Below are 22,863 nucleotides of genomic sequence, written 5' to 3' on the forward strand. Positions count from 1 at the left end.
TCTTATTATTATTCTTATTCTTATTATTATTATTATTATTATTATTATTATTATTATTATTATTATTATTATTATTATTATTATTATTGTTGTTGTTATTTATTTATTTATTTATTTATTTTTTGTGGTATCGATACGTTTTTCTTACTTTAATACTGTTCATATTATTGTAACCAATGCCAACATGTGTCAAATGACTGATTCATGTAAAAACTTGTATCTGAGAATGACTTTTTTGTGCTTTATTGTGACTTTAATGTAAAGACGGTGTAGTTTTGGCTCTGCCGTTCCGGGTTAGTGTGGGTTGCTGCAGGTCACTCCCTCCTCCGCCTGCCTGTCACTAGCTCCGCGCTTCAAACTCGGCTCCGTGTTCCAGTCTTTCCTGCTCACACTCTCCGCCGTGTTTCCACTGCTTCGACAGTTTTAAAACCTTCACTTTTGTTTGATTTTAACTGAAGAGTTAGTGGTGGCCGTGTGGTGGAGGCTAGCTAGCGGCAGGAATCGCTGTGTTTGTCCGAAGTTGAGGTGCTGCTGCTGGGGGAGAAATGGCCAGCTGAGCGGAGGAAAGCCTGAAGACTACAGGGCCTGTTTGTAATGATTGATCAAAGCTGGGACTATGGCGCTACAGGTTGGTCTCACTACTTTTTCAACAGTACTTTCAAACGTGCATTTGACTGCTTTGAGTCGTTTAACCTCGTATGACAGTCTTTATTATGTAAGCGACTGAAGTTGCAATTTCTCTTGGATAGACGGATCGCCTCCCTAAAACTACGGTTTAAATGTCACTTAAATACTCTGCGTAAGGACTCTCTAATAACTGTTTAACATTATAAGTTTAGATGTTAAAGGAAAAGTTTTTAATATACATGGAAAATATCTCATGAAAGATAGCGTCTTGTGACATTTTACTGCTTTTCCAGTACGGGTCATTTCTGCCACTGTGGAATTCTGGGAAATGTAGTCGCTGGCTTGTACTGTGTCCACCTATCCCTATTGATACGTTTTCTGGTTTAACCCTCCCTTTTAAAAGTATAATACCTCAAGTAAAATACCTTCCACAAGTATTTCATAGTAGATAGATTTTTTGGTTTATGACCTCTACAATAAAGTAATGGGATTCCTACGGTTTTTATGCTCATCGAACGAATCGAATATATTATATTGAGATTATTATTTGTTTGTTTACAATAAATAAACTAAACCAAACCAAATCAACTTCACGGAAACATTTTTTAGCTGTTTCTGGCTCTTAAACTTATACAACCATGACACACTTGATAAGGGTGCCACTTCCTCTATGCATTAATACTATACAGCAATATGATATTTAACATAATCAACATACAAAACTACTTTAAGTTTAGAAATGGCAGTTTACAGCATCAGCGCCCCTGCATTTTTCTCCCCCTTTTTCTTAAACGCTGTGTATTAAGCTGATAGTGAGCTGTTTACATTTTTACATTAAATGTGTTTTTGACATTTCATGAACACTATATGTCTCTGTTCTACAGTCCAGGTTTATGTGCATTGCGCACCTTTGTTTTGTAGTTGTTTAATATTTCCAAGTGGTTGAATGTCAATATTTGCTCATACTTTCATGTTGGGATGAGCATGAACCATCTCAAATATGGCATTGTCATTTGATATTTGCAGTACAAATAGAGATGTTGCCATAGTTTCCATGACTGTATGTCTAAGCCTTATTCTGATTTAATTCAATTATTTATTTTCTTTCACCTATTTATACATTTCTATAACCACTTCCTCCTGTACAGGAGAACAAGTAAATGGTAACTAACTGTAATCCATTTTTCAAAAAGGTTAAACTTTTGTTTGATTCTGATTCTGTTAAGTTATTTAAAAAATGAAATTTAAAAAAAGTAACCACATACATCTATAAAAGTGCCCAGTATGTTTTATAAAAAAAGTGCAATCAACTTCCAAGCTAAAATGCATTGAGGAGTGGTTTAACAAGGTCTGATGGTGCGTTCACTGACACCTAGTGACTGGGGGGGGGGTTACGTGCTATGCATATGTTAGCGCAATTCAATGTTTTCTTTGTTAAAAAAACAAAATCATTCATATCAATTTTTTGGATCGATACGATAATCGCTAGGGGTGTCCCCATCTGATATCGGATATTGGTTTGATATCAGCCTGAAAACGAATATGGGATTGAAATAGCTGTTTTTTTAAATTCATTTTTTAAATTTTTGCCACTCATTTATTTATTTATTCTATTCAATTGTAGTATACTGTAGATATTGTGTTGATGGTTAAAATGTATGTAACCAATTGGTTAATCATAAATGGGTCAGTTTTTCCTCATTTCTACTGTTGCTGACTATTGTTCTCTGTTTGAGTGACATCACTTGATCAATTATTTTCTAACATTCCACACTACAAAATAAGTCATTATTATTTTTTTATTAAAGAAAAAAAAAGTGATTAAAGTTTGTATGATTCACGCTGATATCGGATCGGATCAATATCGGTATCGGCCGATACGCAAGGCTGCAATATTGGTACCATATCGGAAAAAGTTGTATCGGGACATCCCTAATTTAGACACAATTGTCCATTTGGTTAATAAATAACGTAACTGATGTCGACTATCAGAACAAATGTGCTATATATATATATATATATATATATATATATATTTATATATAGCACATTTGTTTTCTTTCTTTCTCTCTCTCTCTCTCTCTGGGACCCCAGAACCCTACATATTAGTAGATGTGGGTCAGTTTGAGTATTAAACTGAATAAGGGGAAGAAGTAGTTCGTTTATTTTGGCAAAGTCAGCAAAATGTGAGCCGAGGTCTGGTTTTGCCTGTTCCACTGTGATCTGAGTGTTGTCACAATAGTTTCACCGCTACAGGTGTCAGTGGGTGTGCTGGTGTGTGTGTGTGTGTGTGTGCACATGTAAAATGGTTTCTCATTTGCTCATGCTGAAGGACTTTGTGTGTGTGTTTTTTTTTTTTTTCTTCAGGCACGGGTTTTGTACGAGTTCACTGCTGAAGCTGGAAACAATGAGTTGTCAGTGAAAGAGGGCGAGACCTTAACTGTCACAAATAAGGTAAAAATAGCTCTGAATCCAACATGGGTCACCTACAGTACAATGTCTGTTTTTGTTTTGTTTGTCGCGTGTGTTTTCTCAAAAGTTAAGACATTGTTTTGGTGAAAACATGATGTCATAGCTGCCAGTAGCAGGGAGTTCAAAGGTCACTAAACGTGTGCTGACCCACATAGTTTTCAAACTAAAGTCTGCCAAAAGCCAACCAGGAACTCCTGTGTCAGGAAGTAAAACACCGTACATATTAGAGCTGGGCGATATATCAAGTTTTCTAAACAAGCCACACGACAGAACTCACTCGCACGTGCTGTCCCTTAGAGGAGAAAAGTGGTACATGTTGAGCAGCAGTTTAGCATTTGGATCATCAAATTCAACCCAGAATTGTCTAAATGGTCAAACTTTATTTGAAATTAAATTATTGATGTTTATCGCCCAGCTCTAGTACATATTTACTTTTCGTTGCCAAATGAACACAATAGACACTGAATTGATACACAAATAACACACACAACCTTTAACCATATTTTATATTTTTTGGCAACTTTGGAATTATTTCTTTTTGTATCACAAACGGATTCAAACTGTATAAACTCAGATCAAAGCTGAATTAGAAAGATTTTCTAGGCTTTCTACTCATCAGATGTAAATAATTTTGTCAGTCTTATTAAATTCAGTTGTTGCAGCAAGTCTACAAAAAAAAAAAAAAAGCATTCTAAGTAGTGATATGTTGAAATTGTAGCGTAACTGAATTTTGGAAAGTGCTATTTTGGTTAATGTGTGATAGTAAAAATACTAATAGTCCAAAATCAATAAAAGTGTAAATTTTGCTGTTTATTGTTCTGCTCCAGAGTATTGGCGGTGGCTGGATCGAAGCACAGAACTTCCGAGGAGAAGTCGGACTGGTGCCCGAAGACTACATCGAGGTAAAATAAAAATAGTCTCTCTGGAAATAAAAGGAATCTTCAGTAATCAGGTCAACATCTCGAAATCTTCGTGTCCTTATCAGCCTGACATTGGTTAGTACAAGGATGTCTGCTCAGTGTGTTGCTGTCTCTTTCCTGGCGTTAGAATCACAACAGGATGTGGCTCCTTCAGGGTTTTGCTGATTAAGGTGTTTCTACGTGTCCTGCACAATTCAGCGACTCTGACTTCATGCAGAGGATGTGATTCACTTTGAAAGAGTGCAAAAGCTGTGCTGTTAACAGTTTAAGGCTTATGCAAACACTCACGACTACAGCTTCTAACAAAGTACTTTGTGTGTGTGTGTGTGTGTGTTTAAGATTTTTACTGCATTCGTTTGTGTAAATTTGCAATCAAGCTAATGTTTAAAGCTGCTTTTATTAGATTAAATCATAGTGTATGCCTCATAGAGCAATAAATCCAACATTGTTTACTCCAAAACGAAATGAAAAAGGTTGACATTTCTAGAGGTAGATTTGTGTCTTTATTATTAAAAAAAAAAAAAAAAAAAACAACTTTTCAATTTAAGAAAAAGGTGAATTCAAGTGTTCAAATCCAAATAATTTCATTTTGAACACTTCTTTTCTGTGAGTGAAAAGGTTTTTTTTTTTTTTTTTTCATCTTTAAAGAAAAACACTTTGATTCTGTGATTGAAGTGAAAAAAGTATATATTTTTTAATTTAAATTTTTTTCTGTCGTTGAAAATGTTAACTTTTTTTATTAAAAAGGTTTTTTCTGATTGTATTGACTTTTTTATTTAATTATATTGAAAAGTTTTTTTTTTTAATTGAATAATAAAGACAAATCTACCTCCATAGAATTTGCAGCTCGAAAGCTTGTTTTGATCTACACTGTATACACTTTCATTGACAAAGGTTTTATGCATTGCATTGTGGGATGTGGAGTCCCGTAAACCGATGCGCAGAAGTAGGAGAACAGCGATTCGTTTGACAACATTTTTGTTCTTGTTTGTTCCCAATATTCCCTGTGATATTCAATTTCGGCCTGTTTCGTAAACTGAAAAATAAAGATCCACCATTGATTTAACGCAACTTTCAGTCTGTGTCGGGAAGAGACTTTTGCAGAGTTTTTTTTGGGGCAAACACAAGAAATCACAGTAAGAATGAAGTAAAAACACTTCCCTGCATCTGTCTACACTCTACAGACTCCATTTCCCATAATGCAAATGCACAAAACGTTTCCGAAGTTGTCAATAAGCAAGTGATTACAGTGGAGACCAAAACAAACCTTTCGAGCAGCAATTTTTACTTTTTTTCTTTTTGGATTTTGTGATGTTCAATTTATTGATCTATGAGGCATAGACTATGATTTAATCTAATCAAAAAATGACCATGAAAAGCATATTTAAGCTCTTTCTGACCCAAGTGCCTACAATTGGTGTCCACATAATAAATATGTACAAGTGATCGCACTTGAATCTTATGCAACGCGTAAATAAAAGCTTAACTTGAGCCGATGTGCAACGACTAAATTGTGCCACGTACATTTCACTTCTGAAAGGTTCATCTTAAAATGCAATGATGTTTCCCTGTTAATAATCTGGACTTGTTCTTCTTCCTGGGCTGTTTTTTTTTTTTTTTTTTCACTTTTTGCTGTCATTCTTTTCATTTTTAGTTCATTACACTTCAAGCACCAGCAGCGCCCCCACCCCCTCCTCAAAGCGTCGGAAATGTTGCTCCACAGGACCTTTCCTTCTTTGATGCATACGCTCCTGCGTCAACACCTGCACAAAACCAGGTAATGAGTCAAACCCGTTTTGTTGTCCTCTGGAATTATGAGATTAGTAGTGAATAAGTACCAGGGTTGGTGCGTCGTTGGTCATTTATTACAATTATGACGTAATTATAATTGTAATCGTATTTGAAAAAATTTGTTGCGGTTGTAATTGAATTGCAATTGAGTTCAGATAATTGACTTTGTAATTAGGGTTGAGTATTGGCAAGGATGTTGCAATACGATACGTATCATGATACTTGGGTCCAGTTAATGTAGAGATGAAAAATCAAGTTGCATTGTTACACACTGCCATCATAAAATAAAGTGCAAGTTTATTTTCACTGAAACTACTGTGTAGAAGTCTCAAAGTAATTATTGATTAAATATCAGAAAAAAATATACATTTTTTTTTTTCTAAAATCGATAAAAAAAAAAAAATCAATTTAAGATCTGCACCCAAGAAGTTACAATATATTGTGAAATTGATTTATTTTTGTTGTTTGTAATTCTAATTGGCATGGACATTCACAATTTATTTAAACGCAAAACTGAAGAACCATGTTATAGTTCTTTCTATATGTAGTTATCAATTAATGTTTTATAATTCATATCAAGTTTACCTGTCAATTCTCTTGAGGATAATTTTACTATTTAAATAAAAAAAATCTAAGCGTATACTGACAGAAAAAAGCTCAGACACCCACACCAAAAATATTAAAATCAATATTTTCATTGAAAAGGAAGCCTAACAAGGTAACCAAGTGATGAGATACTAATTAGATGATAGATCATATTTTTTTGGTGTATTCAGCAGCTGACTTCCGATGACGCTAACACAAGAGTATTGTTTTTGGGTTTTATGGGCTTATTTGTTAAAGGCTCAGTAATTGTGATCTTTAGTAACTGAGAATGTAATTATAATTGACTTTCAGGGGGAAAAAAATAACTGTAATTTTAATTTGAATTATAAAATGTAAGAATAGTAATTTAAAAAGGTAATTGACCCCAACCCTGGTAAATACATTTGGCGTGGTGGGTTCCTGTTCTACACATTGCGGTGGAGGGATGTTGAAGAAAAAGCAGAAGTCAGCGATGACAGATATTCACTGATGTTTGTGGAGCCACAGATGCAGAAGTGAAAGCAACAGCAGTGAGGCAATGTCAGTGCCGTCATGTCGTTTTTAGCGCACAGCTTTTAGCTAGCTGAGAAAAACTGAAAAGCAGCAAGTGTAACAGAAATGTCCCGTCACTGGAAGGAAGGAAGGAAGGAAGCGTTGGAGATGTAAGTGGACTAAAGGCTCAGGACAGGAAATAAATGTCAACTCCCGACACTGCTGAACTCTCACTTGTTGTCAGCCATGCTTTTTCTGCTCTAACTCCACTCCCTGTCCAGTTTAGTCCTCCACTGTCTGTCAGCGCTGTGTGCTGATATTAACTTCTTTCCCCTTCAAGGTGGATGCTGGGGGATTAAGTCCCCAGCCGGACACCCCTGACACCCCAGTTTCCACCTACATTTCGTCCCATGATGAGGTAAACGCCACATAAAGGTGGTGAGCACCAAACCAAGCATCCAATCTCCTAATCCGACCAAAACAAGCCTCGCGTCTGATTGGATAAACAGCCCTGCCTGTCCAAAGCATGATTTCTTCCCCTGTCTTATTACAGCACAGACGCACCAATTAACACTAGGGTGGTTCACAAAATTAATTTTCACCAAATTTTGTCAGATTGCTTTTTTGCCTTGTTCCATGATTCATGATTATTAATCACGATTGTTCATCCTGTTAGGGAAAACGTCTGTACTTTTATTTAACTAATTTTTAGTTTGGTTTTTTTGCACTCTAAACTGTTCACATATTGCTTAAAAGAGGCAGAATTATGAACAATTCACTTTATAATGTTTTAGCTACAACGATCTACATCCCTTTAGCCTCATTCAGAGAGCTAACATTTAAACCGTTCTGTTTCCTCCCTCCCTTGTTATTTCACATTTTGTAAAAATTCAGTTCCAAATGCGAGTTGGATTTTCCCCCCAGTATTACATCATAAGGGGGAAACTCCTCCTACCCAACATAAAAATATGAGGTCCTCCCTTTCAAACTACCTCACAGGTAAAAATAAAAAATTAGGATTGTCCCGATACAACTTTTTCACTTTTGATACGATACCGATACTGCAGCCTTGAGTATTGGCCGATACTGATATCGATCTGATACAATATCAGCACGAATCCTACATACTGTTATTACTTATTTTGTAGTGTGGAATGTTAGAAAAGGCTGGATAAGTGATGTTACTCAAACAGAGAACAACAGAGAACAATAGTCAGCAACAGTAGGTATTTTATTATTTATTATTAACCAATTGGTTACATAACTTTTAACCTTCAACATAATATCTACAGTATTCTACAATTGAAAAAAATATGATATATATGGAAGATTTTAGATGCAGTTCGATAAAATCCGATATTCGTTTTCTGGCTGATATCAATATCGGATTGGGACACCCCTAAAAAAACACTGCTGTTTAATATTTAATATACATTGTACTTTATTGTCATATATGTAAAGCTACATACACGAAATTTGTTCTCTGCATTTTTAGTAGCCGTGTGTCGACAGACTTGCCCACTCATACATATACACAAAGGCCCCAAAACAGCCTGTTACTGACCTCAGAGCATGTCAACATGTTGCTTTTTCTTAATAAGAACTAGTTTATATATATATCAGTTTAGTTTACCTATTGTCCCGAGGCTGACGAGAGTTGCTCACTTGTTATTAAGGTATCTTAATGAAGTCATAATCATGTGTTCGCCCCCTGGTGGTTGGCTGACTACTGGGGTTGAGAAAATGCCCTGAATAGATATGCATTAGATAGATTAGAGCCCCCATTTTAAATGTAAAAATCGCAGACGATGAGGTAAATTTAATCTTGGAGGCCCAAATCGTAATCACGATTAAAATTTGATTAATTGTGCAGCCCTCATCTGTACCAAAAATGGAGTCAATTGCTCCACATTTATTGGTGGCACAATTTTTTTACAATGTTAATCTTTTCCTATTTTCAGGAATAGTTTTTGAACTGTTCTAATGTTCTTAGTCATTTAGTATAAATACAGGGTGAAACTATTATTGACTGTACTTACTTTTTTTGATACCTGTGAAAGTTACGCATTTTTCAGTTGAGCAAAAAAAAAAAGGGGGAAAAAGTGTGCGACCTTTTACTAAAGTTTTATTGGCTCAATATTTGGTACAGATGTTCAAAATGTCAATAGGAATGGGGAAAAGTGCGATCTGGCAAATTTTGGAAAGCTTTTACTTATTCCATCATATTGTGAATCACCCTAATGGACACGCATCATGATATTAATCAAATCTCACTCTGTTGTATGGAAATGAATAAATCAGCATCAAACTACAACCATTTTTCACTGAAAATTGTGTATTTAATCCCTTCTGTGATCAAAATTTCATAAATATTTACTTAGTGATAATCCCAATTTGAAGTGTGCGTGTTTGTCATGGAAAGTTTTTTTTTTTTTTTGTCTTTTTGGGTCTATTTATTTTAATTCTGCTATTTATTTAGTTAATTTGCCTTTTAGGGTTTGATGACTGCACCGAATCCATGTTCAACAACTCAGGCTTAAACACATGCAAACTCTCACTAGCATGCAAACACATTTCTACAGTAATGTGCATGTCAGCATGGCATGCGTTTGCACCAACCAAAAGTGCAGTGAAAAAGTCAAATTGCTATGAAATAATAGGATTTGTGTGCAAGCATGTGTGTTTTTGTTCCATGCAGTGTTGTTTTATCATCTCTGCGTTAAAATGAGGAAAAAGCATTAAGCGTGTTTGTTTTAAGAGGACTGGCATCTCATTATTTTACAGGCTGCTCCTTCTTGGCAGGTTCCCTCCTCATTTTTTTTTTTTCTTTCTGTAAACTCATACTTTCATCCCGAGTTTCTATCACTTACAGGCTAGTAATGGTAACGATCCCTGGTCCACTTGGAACTCAAACAACAATTGGCCTTCCAATCCAGAGGGCACCCAGACAGGGAAGAGCGCTGCTGATCCTTGGAACTCCCAAATGCAGGCCCACCCACAGGCTTACCAAGGCCCAGGTAAAAATATGGTTTGCCTCACACTCATATTACATGTTCTTTAGTCGACTACGTTCTAAACCGTTCAAATATACATTAATATGACGTTTTCCGGTGCACTTCTTTGTTGGTTTATTTTCTGGTTGTCAAATGTGTTATTTCTATGTTGAAAATGCCTTATCAATACATAAATATACCCTAAAAAAGTACAGATAAAGCCGATAAAGAGATTGTAGAACATTTCTATGGCAGTGGTGTTGTTGGGCTGCAGGAAAAGGAACACCAAATGTCTCTCTGGGAACTCACAAAATGTCAAAAACAGAATGTTCTGTTTGTTTTTCCAAATGTAGCTGCAGGTATGGAAAAGTCAAGGTGGATGCAAAGTTTGTTTGGGAAGTCTTAAAAGTGTTGTCTCGATCCCTGCAGACAATCAAACAAAACAAGCTGGCGTGACAAGTTGGTTCAACGTGTCTTATTTACCGAGGGTTGACGGGCTTAACCCAGAGGGGGGAGGGGTGTGGGAATTTAAATTATTCTGTCCTTGTCGCCTTTCGTTTGCATTGTTGACTGATGACGAGTCTTCATGAGAACACACAAACACACACAAACACACACAAACACACAAACACACACGCACACGCGCACACACACACACACACACACACACACACACACACACACACACACACATTCAAACAGAACCTGAGCCATTGGGTAATGACTTGTACAATGGTGCTTCCCACAGAGATGGTGACATAACTACTTTACCTCATTTGACTCATTAAACAACTTTAAAACACTCCTCAAAGCCCACCTGTTAAAACTTGCTTTTCCTTAACCTTTCTTTTACTTTTATTGTCATTTCTTTATTTCTCTGTTTTCTGTAAAACAGCATTGAGTCCCAAAAAAAAGCTCTATATAAAATGTATTTATTATTATTATTATTATTATTATTATTATTATTAATAGTACAGTGCCCGTCAGTATGTATGGATGGAAGTATGGATTTATATACTGGGAGGAGCTTAAGTAGAGTTGTCCTTTATGGCCAAATGAGTGTGTTTGAAGGTTGGATGTACGTAGAGGTGTACATACTCTGTACTCTGTAGTGTTATAAAAAGGGTATATTTGCGGGTGCAAAATAAAATAGCATGTGCAATTTCCCTGATGACCAAACTCCATAGCCACTGTAGCGCCAATCAGAAAAGTAACAAAACTGCGCAGAACAAAATGAGTGATTACATGAGTGATTAAGTCAATTAAAGTATTATCTACAATTTGGCTGTCTTTTTTTTTTTGAAAACAAAAATCATTGTTTACCCCCAGAGCTTAGCTTCCATGCGCGGCGCCACAAAGACTCCGCAAAACACAAAGTTTTCCAGATGGAGTATTGAACCGGTTGAGTTCAATTTTGATATAGGCGATATTGTAAGTTTCTATATCCCCAAGGTGGAAAACTCTATATACGGTATGTTACATCTCAATATATTGCCCAGGTCTAGTTGGAGGTGAAGGTGAAGCTGTTCTTTCCTTTTCTTGGTTAACTATCTTTAAAATAGAGACTGAATTCACAACCTCAAGCTACATTAAAAACAAACATTCTGACTCTGCTGCTTCCTGTTTTAACCTGACTTCTGGTAAAAATGGTGTGTGGAGAACAAATACCCAATCCTGTTTTTTTTCTTTTTAAGTGGTCGTCGTAGTCGTTGCAGAATGTTAAAATGTCAGAGTACAGTTATTTTTTCCAGCTATTGAATCTTCTACTTGTGACTAAGGATACATTTGCAAAACCAGTTTTCTTCTTAAAATGATTCATTTGAATTCTTGTGAAAACACGATTTGTGTGATGGGGGGAAAAAATCTAACAGACTTCTCACTTTCTTCTCTTGTGCCAAAGACATCTACCCATATCCTTATCTTATTGACTACACAGGTACACTGGTCATGTCTTTCCATTTGTGTCTTATAATCGCATGTGCGGTTTGATCTTAACACTGTTGTTTGAGAGCAAACGGGCGCTCAGAGTCATGGGGGTTAAAAAATAGAATTCATTATATAAAACACAGCCTTCTAGTTTCAAGGCAGAAGTGCTAACCGCTTCACCACTAGTGCACGGCCCCAAAGAAGTTAGAATTTGATGAATGATAGACATTAGACTGGACACTTTAAGGTCTTTGTATTATTCATAACATAGGTTTGATAGCATCTTTTAAACCCAAAAACATGCTTCGAACCAGGAATGGGGTAAATTACATTTTTCAATTCCAATTACATTTTTAATATCCACCTTCAATTACAATTCAATTATTATTATTTTGGTATCTGGCATTTTTTCCAAACACAAATCATTTGGAATGATTAATTTTTAATCTCTAACCGAAACTTAATATATTTTATTTTCTAATGTATATATATACCTTTGGAAAGCACTTTGTAACGTGTGTATTTAAAAGTGCTATATAAATAAAGTTCTTATTTATTTATTTATTTAGTTATTTATTTATTTATTTATTCATACATTTCCAGTGCAGTTTTACTAACTTTTATTCATATAACGTTGTGGTGATTGTATGTGGCTTTGTATGTGTGTATGATGTTGTTTTTGCATCTTCACATTTTAGCGCTTTAATTATAATATGTTATGTAAATGCCTAACAAGGGACAAGAGGTGGGATTTAGCAATAGCTAAAAAACTCTGTACAAAACATCAGTTACATTCACATTATTGTTAGTCTGTAAAATCATATCGTCTCTATTAAAAAAACAACTATTATATCCCCACTCTAACCCATGTGTTAAACTCAAGGACCTGGGGCCCAAATCCGGCCCTTTAGACCATCCAATCTGCCCCACAGGAGAAAGTCAAAAAAGAAAGAAAAAATATAAAATCATTGTGTAAATGAAACTCAACAATATTTGCAGGATCTCACAGTTTTCCCGGTGCTTATATGGCATGATTGCAGTCATTTTTAATGTTAAATTGTTGAAAAAAACCTAAAAATTCTCACAAAAATCCTTCAATTCTCCTCAAATTATTACCTAACAGTTTCCTTAATTAAGTAGAAATTGGTCACAAATCTAGGATATTTAAATATATTGTCTATTGTATTTTTTTTATTTTTTTTTAACATATTTTGTATTTTATGTACATAGAAGTGCAAACTAAGGAACAACAATGTTGAAATGTTCTCATTTTTCCACGTAGAATCTGTGGCCCACTTGAGATCAAACTACTTCCTGAACAAAAATGAGTTTGACACCCCTACACTAACCCCCTAACCCTGACCACCTGTATGGGTGAGAAGATTTACTGACAGGTAGTGGGAAAACTTGATTTGAAACATATTTTAATAATTAAATACATATGAGTAAGCCATAGAATTGTTTTGTGTTTAATAGGGATATAACGATTAATTGTAAGGCAGTTAAAAATCGATTCATAGGTATCACGATTCACATCGATACTGTGAAAATTGAATCGCAGTACTTTTTTTCAGAAGTGTTGGCGGCAGGCGGAATCTGCTAATACTTTCTTTCTGGCCGCCTTCTATTTTTAAACATGTTCATAAATGATTCCTTACCTCTTTAGATAAATATCTGTAATATTACGTGAATATTTGTAAGTCACGTTTTTCTATTAGCTCTTTCTGCTAGCATAGCATCTCTTCTTCACTGCAAGATATCGGCATGCCAACCGACCACTGGGTTACCAGTGCCCTCTGCTGGTCCAAACAAATATCTGACCTAAATGCAGTGAAATTACTGTTTTTTTTGGTTTTTTTTCAAGTCCAATTGTTAAGGCACAAAATACATTTTCAGTTGCACTTTTAAAAAGAACTATTTTGCATTTTTGCATTGTTTACTATAGAACCAGAATTTAAATTAATAGGCTTATTCTTCATTTGTATTATTCCTTTATTTATTTAATTCAGGATTCATTTTTAGTTAAATTGCATTGTTTTGAATAGTTTATCAAGGGATTCTTTTGATAATGAACAATAAAAGGAAAACAGTATCGTTTTTTATAGTTTTTTCCCCCCAAAAAATAAAGGAATATTTTTCAGTCATCATTTGTCTACAGTCCCATTTTGTAAAATAAATCGTGAGAGAATCGTATCGTGAATCGAATCGTATCGGGAGTTGAGTGAATCGTTACATCCCTAGTGTTTAATCAAATTATAACTGACAATTTTTTATCAAATTTCCATAATTACAATTACAAAGTCAACTATTCTTAACTAGATTACAATTCAAATACAATTACACCATCATTGTAATCAATTATGCATTTATAATTTTACGTGACCCCAACCCTGCTGCTTATTCAAAGTAAAAAAGTGTTGCACGCCCTTAACTATTAAAAAGTTTGTCTAAAACTCTGGTTTAATCTTTGAAAAAAAGCTGTCGCATAGATTTATAACCACGTATTTAGAGATCGTAGCTGATAAACTCACTGATGACTACGTTCAACCTCAGGGGCAGAGGATGATGAGTGGGACGACGAATGGGACGACACCAAGTCCAACGCCGAGTCTGAGGCTGGAGAAGCTGGAGCTATGATGAGAAGTGGCGCTCATGCAACTTCCATGAAAATATCCCTCAACAAGTAAGAGTTCATAATAAGCTTTTAAAGTCACTTTTTATCCAAGAACTCTTGGATGAAAGGCAAGGAAACGGTGAAATTCAGCTCGTTTGAATAGATGTAATAAATGGATATTTTGTTTAAACTGGATGGATGAAATGTTTTATAGAAGAGTATTTACAGTATACATGGTTTAGAGATTCACTTTGATTTGCAGAGGTGTAAAGAGTACTCAAAAACCCTATACTCAAATAGAAGGACTGGTTCTTGATTGAAATTGTACTCAAGTACAAGTACAAGTAAGTCATACATAAAATAAAAGTAAATAGTAGCTCAATTAAATAGTACTAAAAGTAAAAGTTACTAGTTACTTTCACATGTTTATCTTTGGTAATAAATCTTGCCACAGTTCCCTTGCATACAGTAAACATCTCATATATACTAGAAATATACTAAAAAACATACAAGTACCCATAAAAGCAACTCAATTACAGTAACGTGAGTACTTGTAATGCATGACTTTCACCTCTGTTGATTTCTTTAAATGTATTCCTAAAATGTAAATAATCTTACATTAGAGTTTATAATTGAATGAACAGCATTGAATATTTCCGCTCCTTTCAGACTAGTTTGAACATGTTCTCTATGAGCAGGTTCCCTGGGTTCTCCAAGCCTGGCCCTGAGCTCTTCCTTCTCTGTAAGCAGCTTGTTAAAGGCAAAGACAAGATACCAGTTTATGTGAGTGGTTTATAATTAAAGCACGTCATGCACATTATATATTGGGACAGTATGTAGATGTTTTTGTCATGATTTGTTGGGCCGTTAGCAGAGTTGGGGTCAATTCCATTTTTCAGTTACAATTACATCTTCAATTATCCAAGTTCAATTATGATTATGATGACTGCCATTTTTTCCCAATTATAATTACAATTATTATTTCCCCCCTGAAAGTCAGTTGCAATTACGTTCATAATTACTAAAGTTGAAATACAGTGTCTTTAATAAATAAGCCCATAAAACTTAGCCTTCCTCTTGTGCTAGCTCTCTGTTAGCATCTCTCATCATGTCATAAATCAGCTGTAGTTATTTCTCCTGTGTGGTTTTTTTACTCTGTTCGAGGTGTATGACAACCAATCTGGCAGGGGATGTTGATGACTGTCTTCTTGTTGGCATTAGCTTAGCAATAGCATTAATGTAGCATTAGCATTAACCTAGCAATAACCTTGCATTAGCCTAGAAATAGCGTTAATGTAGCATTAACGTTTGCCTAGAAATAGTGTTAATGTAGCATTAACATTAGCCTAGCATTACCTTTAGTCTAGTAATAGCATTAACCTATTGTTAGCATTAGCTTAGCAATAGCATTAATGTACCATTAACCGAGCAAAAGCATTAGCCTAGCATTAACAATAACCTAGCATTAGCATTAGCCTAGCAATAAAAATGTATGAGCTCAATTACAAATCATTTATGATGACAACTGCAACAGATTTTTAAAACTACAATTACAATTATGTCATAACTGTAATAATTTTATGGAATACGCCATTACAATTATAATTGACCCCAACTCTGAGCGTTAGTTACCAACCCAGAACTAAGTGAAAAGATAAACATGTGATGACCAGTGAAAGGGCGTTAAACATGTCTGCCTTGTGCTTAGATGGGAGAAGTTGGTCCTGTGTGGTTGTACCCAGAATCTCAGCTGGATTGTGTGGTGGCTGATCCCAAGAAAGGCTCCAAGATGTACGGCCTGAAGAGCTACATCGAGTACCAGATCACACCCAATGTAAGTAGCATCTCAACTATGGAAGCACTCGGATGTTCACCCTTTGAGGATTCAAGCTGCTCCTCTGACGCCATTCTTTTTAATCCACAGACCACAAACAGACCCGTCAACCACAGATACAAGCACTTTGACTGGCTGTATGAGAGACTCCTGGATAAGTTTGGCTCGGCTATTCCCATTCCGTCTTTGCCGGATAAGCAGGTGACAGGTGAGCACGCGGCTCCTCCTCCAGCATCAGAACATGTTCTATTAGTGTGTTGAGGCTTATCTTGTTGTGTCGTCGTGTGAAGGACGCTTCGAGGAGGAGTTCATTAAGATGCGGATGGAGAGGTTACAGGGTTGGATGATCAGGATGTGTCGTCACCCTGTTATTTCCTGCAGCGACGTTTTTCAGCTTTTCCTCACGTACAAAGACGAGAAGGTAAAAATTCCCTTCTCCACATTTGGAAATCAAACCGTCTGTGTCAGGGGTGTTGAATTCATTTTAGTTCAGGGGCCAGGAGCAGTTTATCTGCAGATTTTAGCCAGGAAAATTAGTATTTTAATTATTAATGTGCTCTAGTTTACACTTCCAGTATTAATAAATAATAAAATATATACAGCAATGATAATATCAAAGCAATAAGTGACAGATATTAGTCCCTGCAGAATTGTCACTTACAATTTATTTGATTTTGTGTCCCATTTTTATGTCATTTAGGGAAATTTTGTAGAATAATTTGAAGAAAAGTGCAGGATTTTGGAAAAGTTTAGAGTTCTGCCATCATGTGATATAAGATATATATGCGAGCCCTGCAAATATTGTGGACTTTCATTGAATTTGTGTATTAATTTGTTGATATCTATAACTGAATTAGTTTTTTGTTTTTTTTTTTGCTTTCTGCTGCGGGCCAAATTTAGAGGCTCTAAGGTCCAGATTCGGCCCCTAAGCCTTGATTTTGACACGAGTAGTCTAAGTAGTTTATTATAGATTTGTTAAACTGTAAACAATAATTGTGTGTAAACGAGGAAACGGTTAGATATTCTAACTTTTATGTTCCTGAAGATGTTCCTGGTTGAATTTAAACAATTTGTTGCAGGACTGGAAGATGGGGAAGAGAAAAGCAGAGAAGGACGAGACAGTGGGAGTGATGATCTTCACCACGATAGAGCCAGAAGCCCCAGACTTAGATCTTCTGGAAGTGTAAGTCACATCGAGCCTTACAAACAAATTCCACACGTGTGCAACACAGTCGGTGTTTAAAAAGCACGTATTTCTGTGTTTTTGTCTTGTGCTCAGGGAGCAGAAATGTGAGCAGTTCAGCAGATTTACCAAAGCCATGGATGATGGCGTGAAGGAGATCCTCACCGTGGGCCACGAGCACTGGAAGAGATGCACAGGCCGTAGGTTCATACCATGTTTAACGCACGCACACACACACACACACACACACACACACACACACACACACACACACACACACCACTCCTTTACCTTGGTTTGTAAACACTATTTAGGATAAAGAGTTTTTGTTTCTTCTCTTATAGCTTTGCCAAAGGAATACCAGAGAATCGGCAAAGCTTTCCAAAACTTGTCCTCGGTGTTCACCAGCAGTGGTTACCAAGGTAACACACACGCACGCACGCACGCACGCACACAGATGATTAGCAGTGACTATCATGTGCAGACATATATTTCAGTATGTTGTAATGTGCTGTTGTAATCAGCTGGAGTGATGTGTGTAACACCGTTAGCAACATGCTTTGGTTAAACACAGTTAGGTAACGTGTTTGCTAAAGAATGCTTGAGTCGAGTTCTTAAGAAACAGTGACGATGACCCAATTGGATGGTTTTTCTGCCGCAGGTGAAGCGACTCTGACGGATGCCCTGACAGAAGCAGGAAAGACGTACGAGGAGATCGCTCGCATGTTTGCTGAGCAGGTTGGTTTCTCACTGTGTTCTTCTATCAACCAGTTCACACCCAACGCTACTGAAGCGACTAGATTACATTCAAAATCAATGTAAACGAGGCGACCTCCCCCCAAGTGACGCAATGACGTCGGATGTGAACGCACCTTTAGCTTTTGATGACTCAAAGCTCCTGAAGCTTATTTGAAGCTTAGGTATCGACCATATTGTTTTGTGTTTATGATGTTTGGCACACCTCACGATATCTATGGGGGACCAAAAAATGACATCATTACAAATAAATAAATAAATGCTGAATTAAATGAATAAATAATGACATGTATACTGGAATAGATACACAATTGCAAACAATAAATAATTAAATACTTGTTTTTTATCTCTGTCATCATATTTTTATATTTATTTATTTCCTCAATTATGCATGCTTTTTTAGTGTATATATATACATATGTAATTGCATTTCCACATGTATTTATTCATTTATTTACGTATTTCTGTGTCATATGTTAATTAAGTGGGTGGTTCTAAATAATTAGTTACATCTATGTGATATGCTCTGACCATTACTAAGCATCCATCTTCAAAACGCAGGAACCGTTTTGTTTATTTTGCAGTTACTGTATATTTAAGTATTTATTTATTTAATTCAGCATTTGTTAAGGGCAAACATATGTCATTATGATGTAGTAGTCTGATCACTAACCAGTATGATGGATACAGTTTTGACTAATGTATTGTCTCGTCAGCTTTCTGAGGAAGGATGGTGGGGGTAAGCTTGTTCTGGCTTAGATAGTTTCTATTAGTCGTCCTGTAGAGTTGATGCCATTAGTTTAGTAAAGAACTGTTTAAACTGTAGCTGGGCTTATTTTGTACAAGTGTGCAATCCTCAGATATTCTAATTGTTTTTATGGTTATTGTCGTTCTCTAATATTATTATTCTATCTAGCTCTAAGGTTTAGTTAATATTAGGCTCTGGGGGGGGGAAGTTGTCTTATGAAGCCTGTGTGTTTTACTTTCAGCCTAAAAAAGACCTTCACTTCCTCATGGAGAACAACAATGAATATAAGGGTCTTCTTGGATGCTTCCCTGATACAATTGGAGTCCATAAGGTAAAAACAACAATTCTCAGGCTAAAATAAACTGCACAAACACACTTGAGTCATGTACATGCTCTTTAATCATTATCACAATTGTAAAAAATAATATATATATATATATATTCCCTAAATAAAGAATGAAATTTGCAGTCAAGATGAGGATGAAATATGACAACATACTATTAATTAATATCTAAAAGATTACAATACAGACTTTGACTTTTTTTATTAACACTCATTTAAGTGACCCTAAAATGAGTTCCAGTTTATTGATAAAAAATATATATTTTTTTGAATGTGCTAATACAGGGTTTTTCAACCTTGGGGTCGTGACAGCATGTGGGGTCGCCTGAAAATAAAAATAGGGTCGATCCAAATAATGAAATTAAAAAAACTCACTCAATTATATATATATATATAATTTTTTTAATTGCAACAGTGTCCTTAGAGCATGGTTTTTCAACCTTGGGGTCGTGACATCATATTGGACGCCTGGGAAAAAAAATGTAAACGTGGTTGCCTAAAATGTCTGGTAATAATAAAAGAAAAAAATGGCTCAAAAATCAAATCAAAATAATGTTGTCATTAAAAAATACTAATAATTGATTCTGATGTATTGATCTATTTTGCACATTTAAAAAAAAAAAAACAATACATAATATCACAAAAATACATATACAGTTGTAGCTCTTTCATTTTTCATGCAAATTTATTTTCCATATTCTTGGAGAGCAAGTTCCTTTTAAAATTAAATCTGCTTTTTTTATTTGAACTTGTTGCTGCTATGTTAGCATTAGTGTCCATGTAGACTAAACATTTTGTTCTCTACATGTTTCTTCTCACAGGCAGCCATAGAAAAAGTGAAGGAGGGGGACAAGTTGGTGGCTGCCAGTAAAATAACCAGTCAGGAGAAGGGGGCTATGGCTAAGCGTGTCAGTACCATGTCCTACGCATTACAAGGTTCTGCAGGATCTTCATTAAAACAAACCAACACACCAGTTCTCTGGGTTTGTGTCTGATTTCTGTGGTTGTTTTTTCTTTTTGTGGCACAGCTGAGATGAACCACTTCCATAGCAACCGTATCTATGACTACAACAGGGTCATGCAGTTGTACTTGGAGGAACAAGTCAAGTTTTACGAGACGGTAAACAATCTTTTTATTGACAATTTGTCTCCTTAAATGAGTCTTTAATGTATTTCAGTAAATGTTCACCAGGGTTGGGGTCAATTACATTTTTCAGTCACAATTTTTTTAATTACCTATCTTCAATTACGATTACAGTGACCAGCATTTTTTCCAATTACAATTCAATTACAATTATTTTTTCATCCTCAGAAAGTCAATCTCAATTTCTAAAGTTCAATTACATTTACTGAGCCTAAAATAAATAACCGAATAAAAGTTAACCTTCCTCTTGTGTTAGCTTTCTGTTAGCATCTCTTATGATAATGGTCATAAATCAGCTGTAAAATACACTGAAAACAAATATCTATCATCTAATTTCTTTTCATTCCTTGTCAGTCTTCTTAATCAATGAAAATATAGGTTTTATATTTTTGATGTGGGCGTCTGAAGTTTTTGTGTGTCAATATACCCCTCGATTTAATTCTCTTAAATGGTAAAATACGGGAAAGCTTGATATGAAACTATATATTTTAATAACCGTTAACTACACATGTGTAGAACTGTACATAGAACTGTAACATGGTTCCCCAGTTTTGCGTTTAACTATAATTGACATTTTTTTATAGAATTTTCATGGCAATACAATTACAAAGTCAATTATCTGACCTAATTTACAATTTAATTACAACTATGACGGCGACATATTTTTGAAAATTACAATTACCATTATAATTAAGCCATAATTGTAATTAATTATCAATTATGCGATTACAATTATACTTCACCCCAACCCTGATGTTCACAGATATGTGTTATGATCACTTACGCTTCTTTTCTTCTTCTGATTCTCTAGATTGCTGCAAAGCTGCGCCAAGCGCACAGTCAGTTCACTACAATGTGAAAGCAGAGGCCGGCAGGCTCAAGGCATGAAATGTTAAACTTGTTTTCTTTTCTTTTTTTGTTGCTTATATTGCATTTACTTCTCTCACTTTAATTTAATTTTCCCTTCCACTCCTGCCCCACGTTTGTCTTTTCTCTGCATTTACTGCCAGCAGTAGCGACTTGTGGGGCTACGTTCTGTCTCTCACACTCAGATCTTTGAACAGTTTAGTTTAGGAGACCTTGACACTGGTGTTTTATAGAAGCAACAGAATAAAACTCACATTTACAGACTTCTCTCTGTCCGAGGTCCACAGTGCGTAACACAGGAAGCTGACCTTGCAGATTCAGTAGTAGTAGTAGTAGAGTCCTTTTCTTATGGGATACAGTATCGCTACAGCTTTATATCATCACTTGTTTTTGTTTTTCTTGTTACAAATGTTGAAGTTATTGATTGAAACATGTGACAGAATCCTTGCCTGTGCAGAGAGGCAGGAAGTACTGACAGCACAAACCAAACTATATTTCTCTTCTTGGATTTGACTCAGTCTATTGTGTGTTTATGATATTTTTTTTTTCTCTCTCTTTTTTTTTAAAACTGATATTATTAAACAGCTTCATATCATTCTCAGTAGATGTGAATATATGTTTCTCTATCTGAAGTCCCAGCTAGTGTAGGGTCCTCTCTGTGTGTGTGTGTGTGTGTCTGTCTGTCTGTGTGTGTGTGTGTGTGTCTGTGTGTCCACTGCTGGCAGTGCCTTACTTCCATCCATCCTGCATTTCCTCAGAAGTTCACAGGAAGCTCCACCTACTTCCTGGTTTGAGAAAAATAGCAGCGACTTTATATGTCATCAAGCCCTCCTCCTTAAGCCCCTCCCCCCACCCCCCCACCCCAACACACACGTACACGCTGCAGTTTACATTTCAGGACACTATGTGGAATATGGAAGTACGGAGTGCCTTTTTTTCTTATTCAATTTAATGTAACTAAGCTATAATTCGATGAATCAGAACATTACAAGCCAAACTAGCCTTAAATGGAACATTTGTCTGTGTTTCACTAGTTAATGAAGGTGTCACTCATGCTTCATACTTTAAGAGTATATTTCTATATTCATAAATAAATATATAATATTAGACCTATCGGGTGTGTCTTGATACTGATATACTATTTTATGTATAAAGTATTTTCACTTTATCGTTTAAAAATGTAAATTCAGTTTGATTATTAAAAAATGATTTGTATTCATTTATGTGTCGTGTGATTCGTGGATGAATGCGTGCGTTTGTGCTTTGAAGAAGCTTCATCTTGTTCTCTGCGCACAGCGTGCAACACAGTGCGTGCACTAACAGCCTCGCACTGAAAAGCCCCTTTCACCACGCGCGTGCGTGGAATGAGAATGAGTCGGCACTTTCTGTGAAGGATGAGTGCTGAGTTCTTTGCTAGAGGATGTGAAAGAGCTCTTTCACCTCACGCTAGGATAAGTTGTGGCTCAATTTGTTTGTGGAGAAAGTACAGCAGGGGTGCCCACCTGCAGATACCAGCATGTTTTAATTTAGTTTTTTAGTAGTATAGTAGGTAATAGCCTAAAAGTGAT

At 35.7% G+C, this 22,863-nt stretch overlaps 1 protein-coding gene across 4 annotated transcripts; it reads left to right on the forward strand.

The window, feature by feature from the left end:
• Nucleotides 1-310: 310 nt before the first annotated feature.
• On the forward strand, nucleotides 311-22,402 carry snx9b (sorting nexin 9b). Of its 4 annotated transcripts, XM_028439584.1 has the most exons (20): nucleotides 311-628; nucleotides 2,995-3,081; nucleotides 3,927-4,001; nucleotides 5,674-5,796; nucleotides 7,228-7,305; nucleotides 9,760-9,904; nucleotides 11,781-11,816; nucleotides 14,360-14,489; nucleotides 15,119-15,203; nucleotides 16,129-16,254; nucleotides 16,345-16,462; nucleotides 16,545-16,675; nucleotides 17,334-17,437; nucleotides 17,534-17,637; nucleotides 17,782-17,859; nucleotides 18,099-18,175; nucleotides 19,183-19,272; nucleotides 20,106-20,220; nucleotides 20,313-20,404; nucleotides 21,240-22,402. In XM_028439584.1, the coding sequence occupies exons 1-20, from the start codon at nucleotides 617-619 to the stop codon at nucleotides 21,285-21,287; spliced, it is 1,854 nt and encodes a 617-aa protein (XP_028295385.1). In that variant the 5' UTR covers nucleotides 311-616; the 3' UTR covers nucleotides 21,288-22,402. The 4 variants fall into 4 exon arrangements, with proteins under 4 accessions (XP_028295385.1, XP_028295387.1, XP_028295388.1 ...); XM_028439586.1 differs by lacking the exon at nucleotides 11,781-11,816; XM_028439587.1 differs by lacking the exon at nucleotides 7,228-7,305.
• The last annotated feature ends 461 nt before the right edge of the window (nucleotides 22,403-22,863 follow it).

This window comes from Gouania willdenowi, chromosome 24, assembly GCF_900634775.1.
Source record: "Gouania willdenowi chromosome 24, fGouWil2.1, whole genome shotgun sequence".
In the NCBI taxonomy this organism is placed as follows: domain Eukaryota; kingdom Metazoa; phylum Chordata; class Actinopteri; order Blenniiformes; family Gobiesocidae; genus Gouania; species Gouania willdenowi.

Coding starts and splice junctions, on each gene's coding strand:
- snx9b (XM_028439584.1), top strand. Junction 17,860..18,098: donor CACCAGCAGTGGTTACCAAG/GTAACACACACG, acceptor TTTCTGCCGCAG/GTGAAGCGACTCTGACGGAT. Junction 20,221..20,312: donor CATGTCCTACGCATTACAAG/GTTCTGCAGGAT, acceptor TTTGTGGCACAG/CTGAGATGAACCACTTCCAT.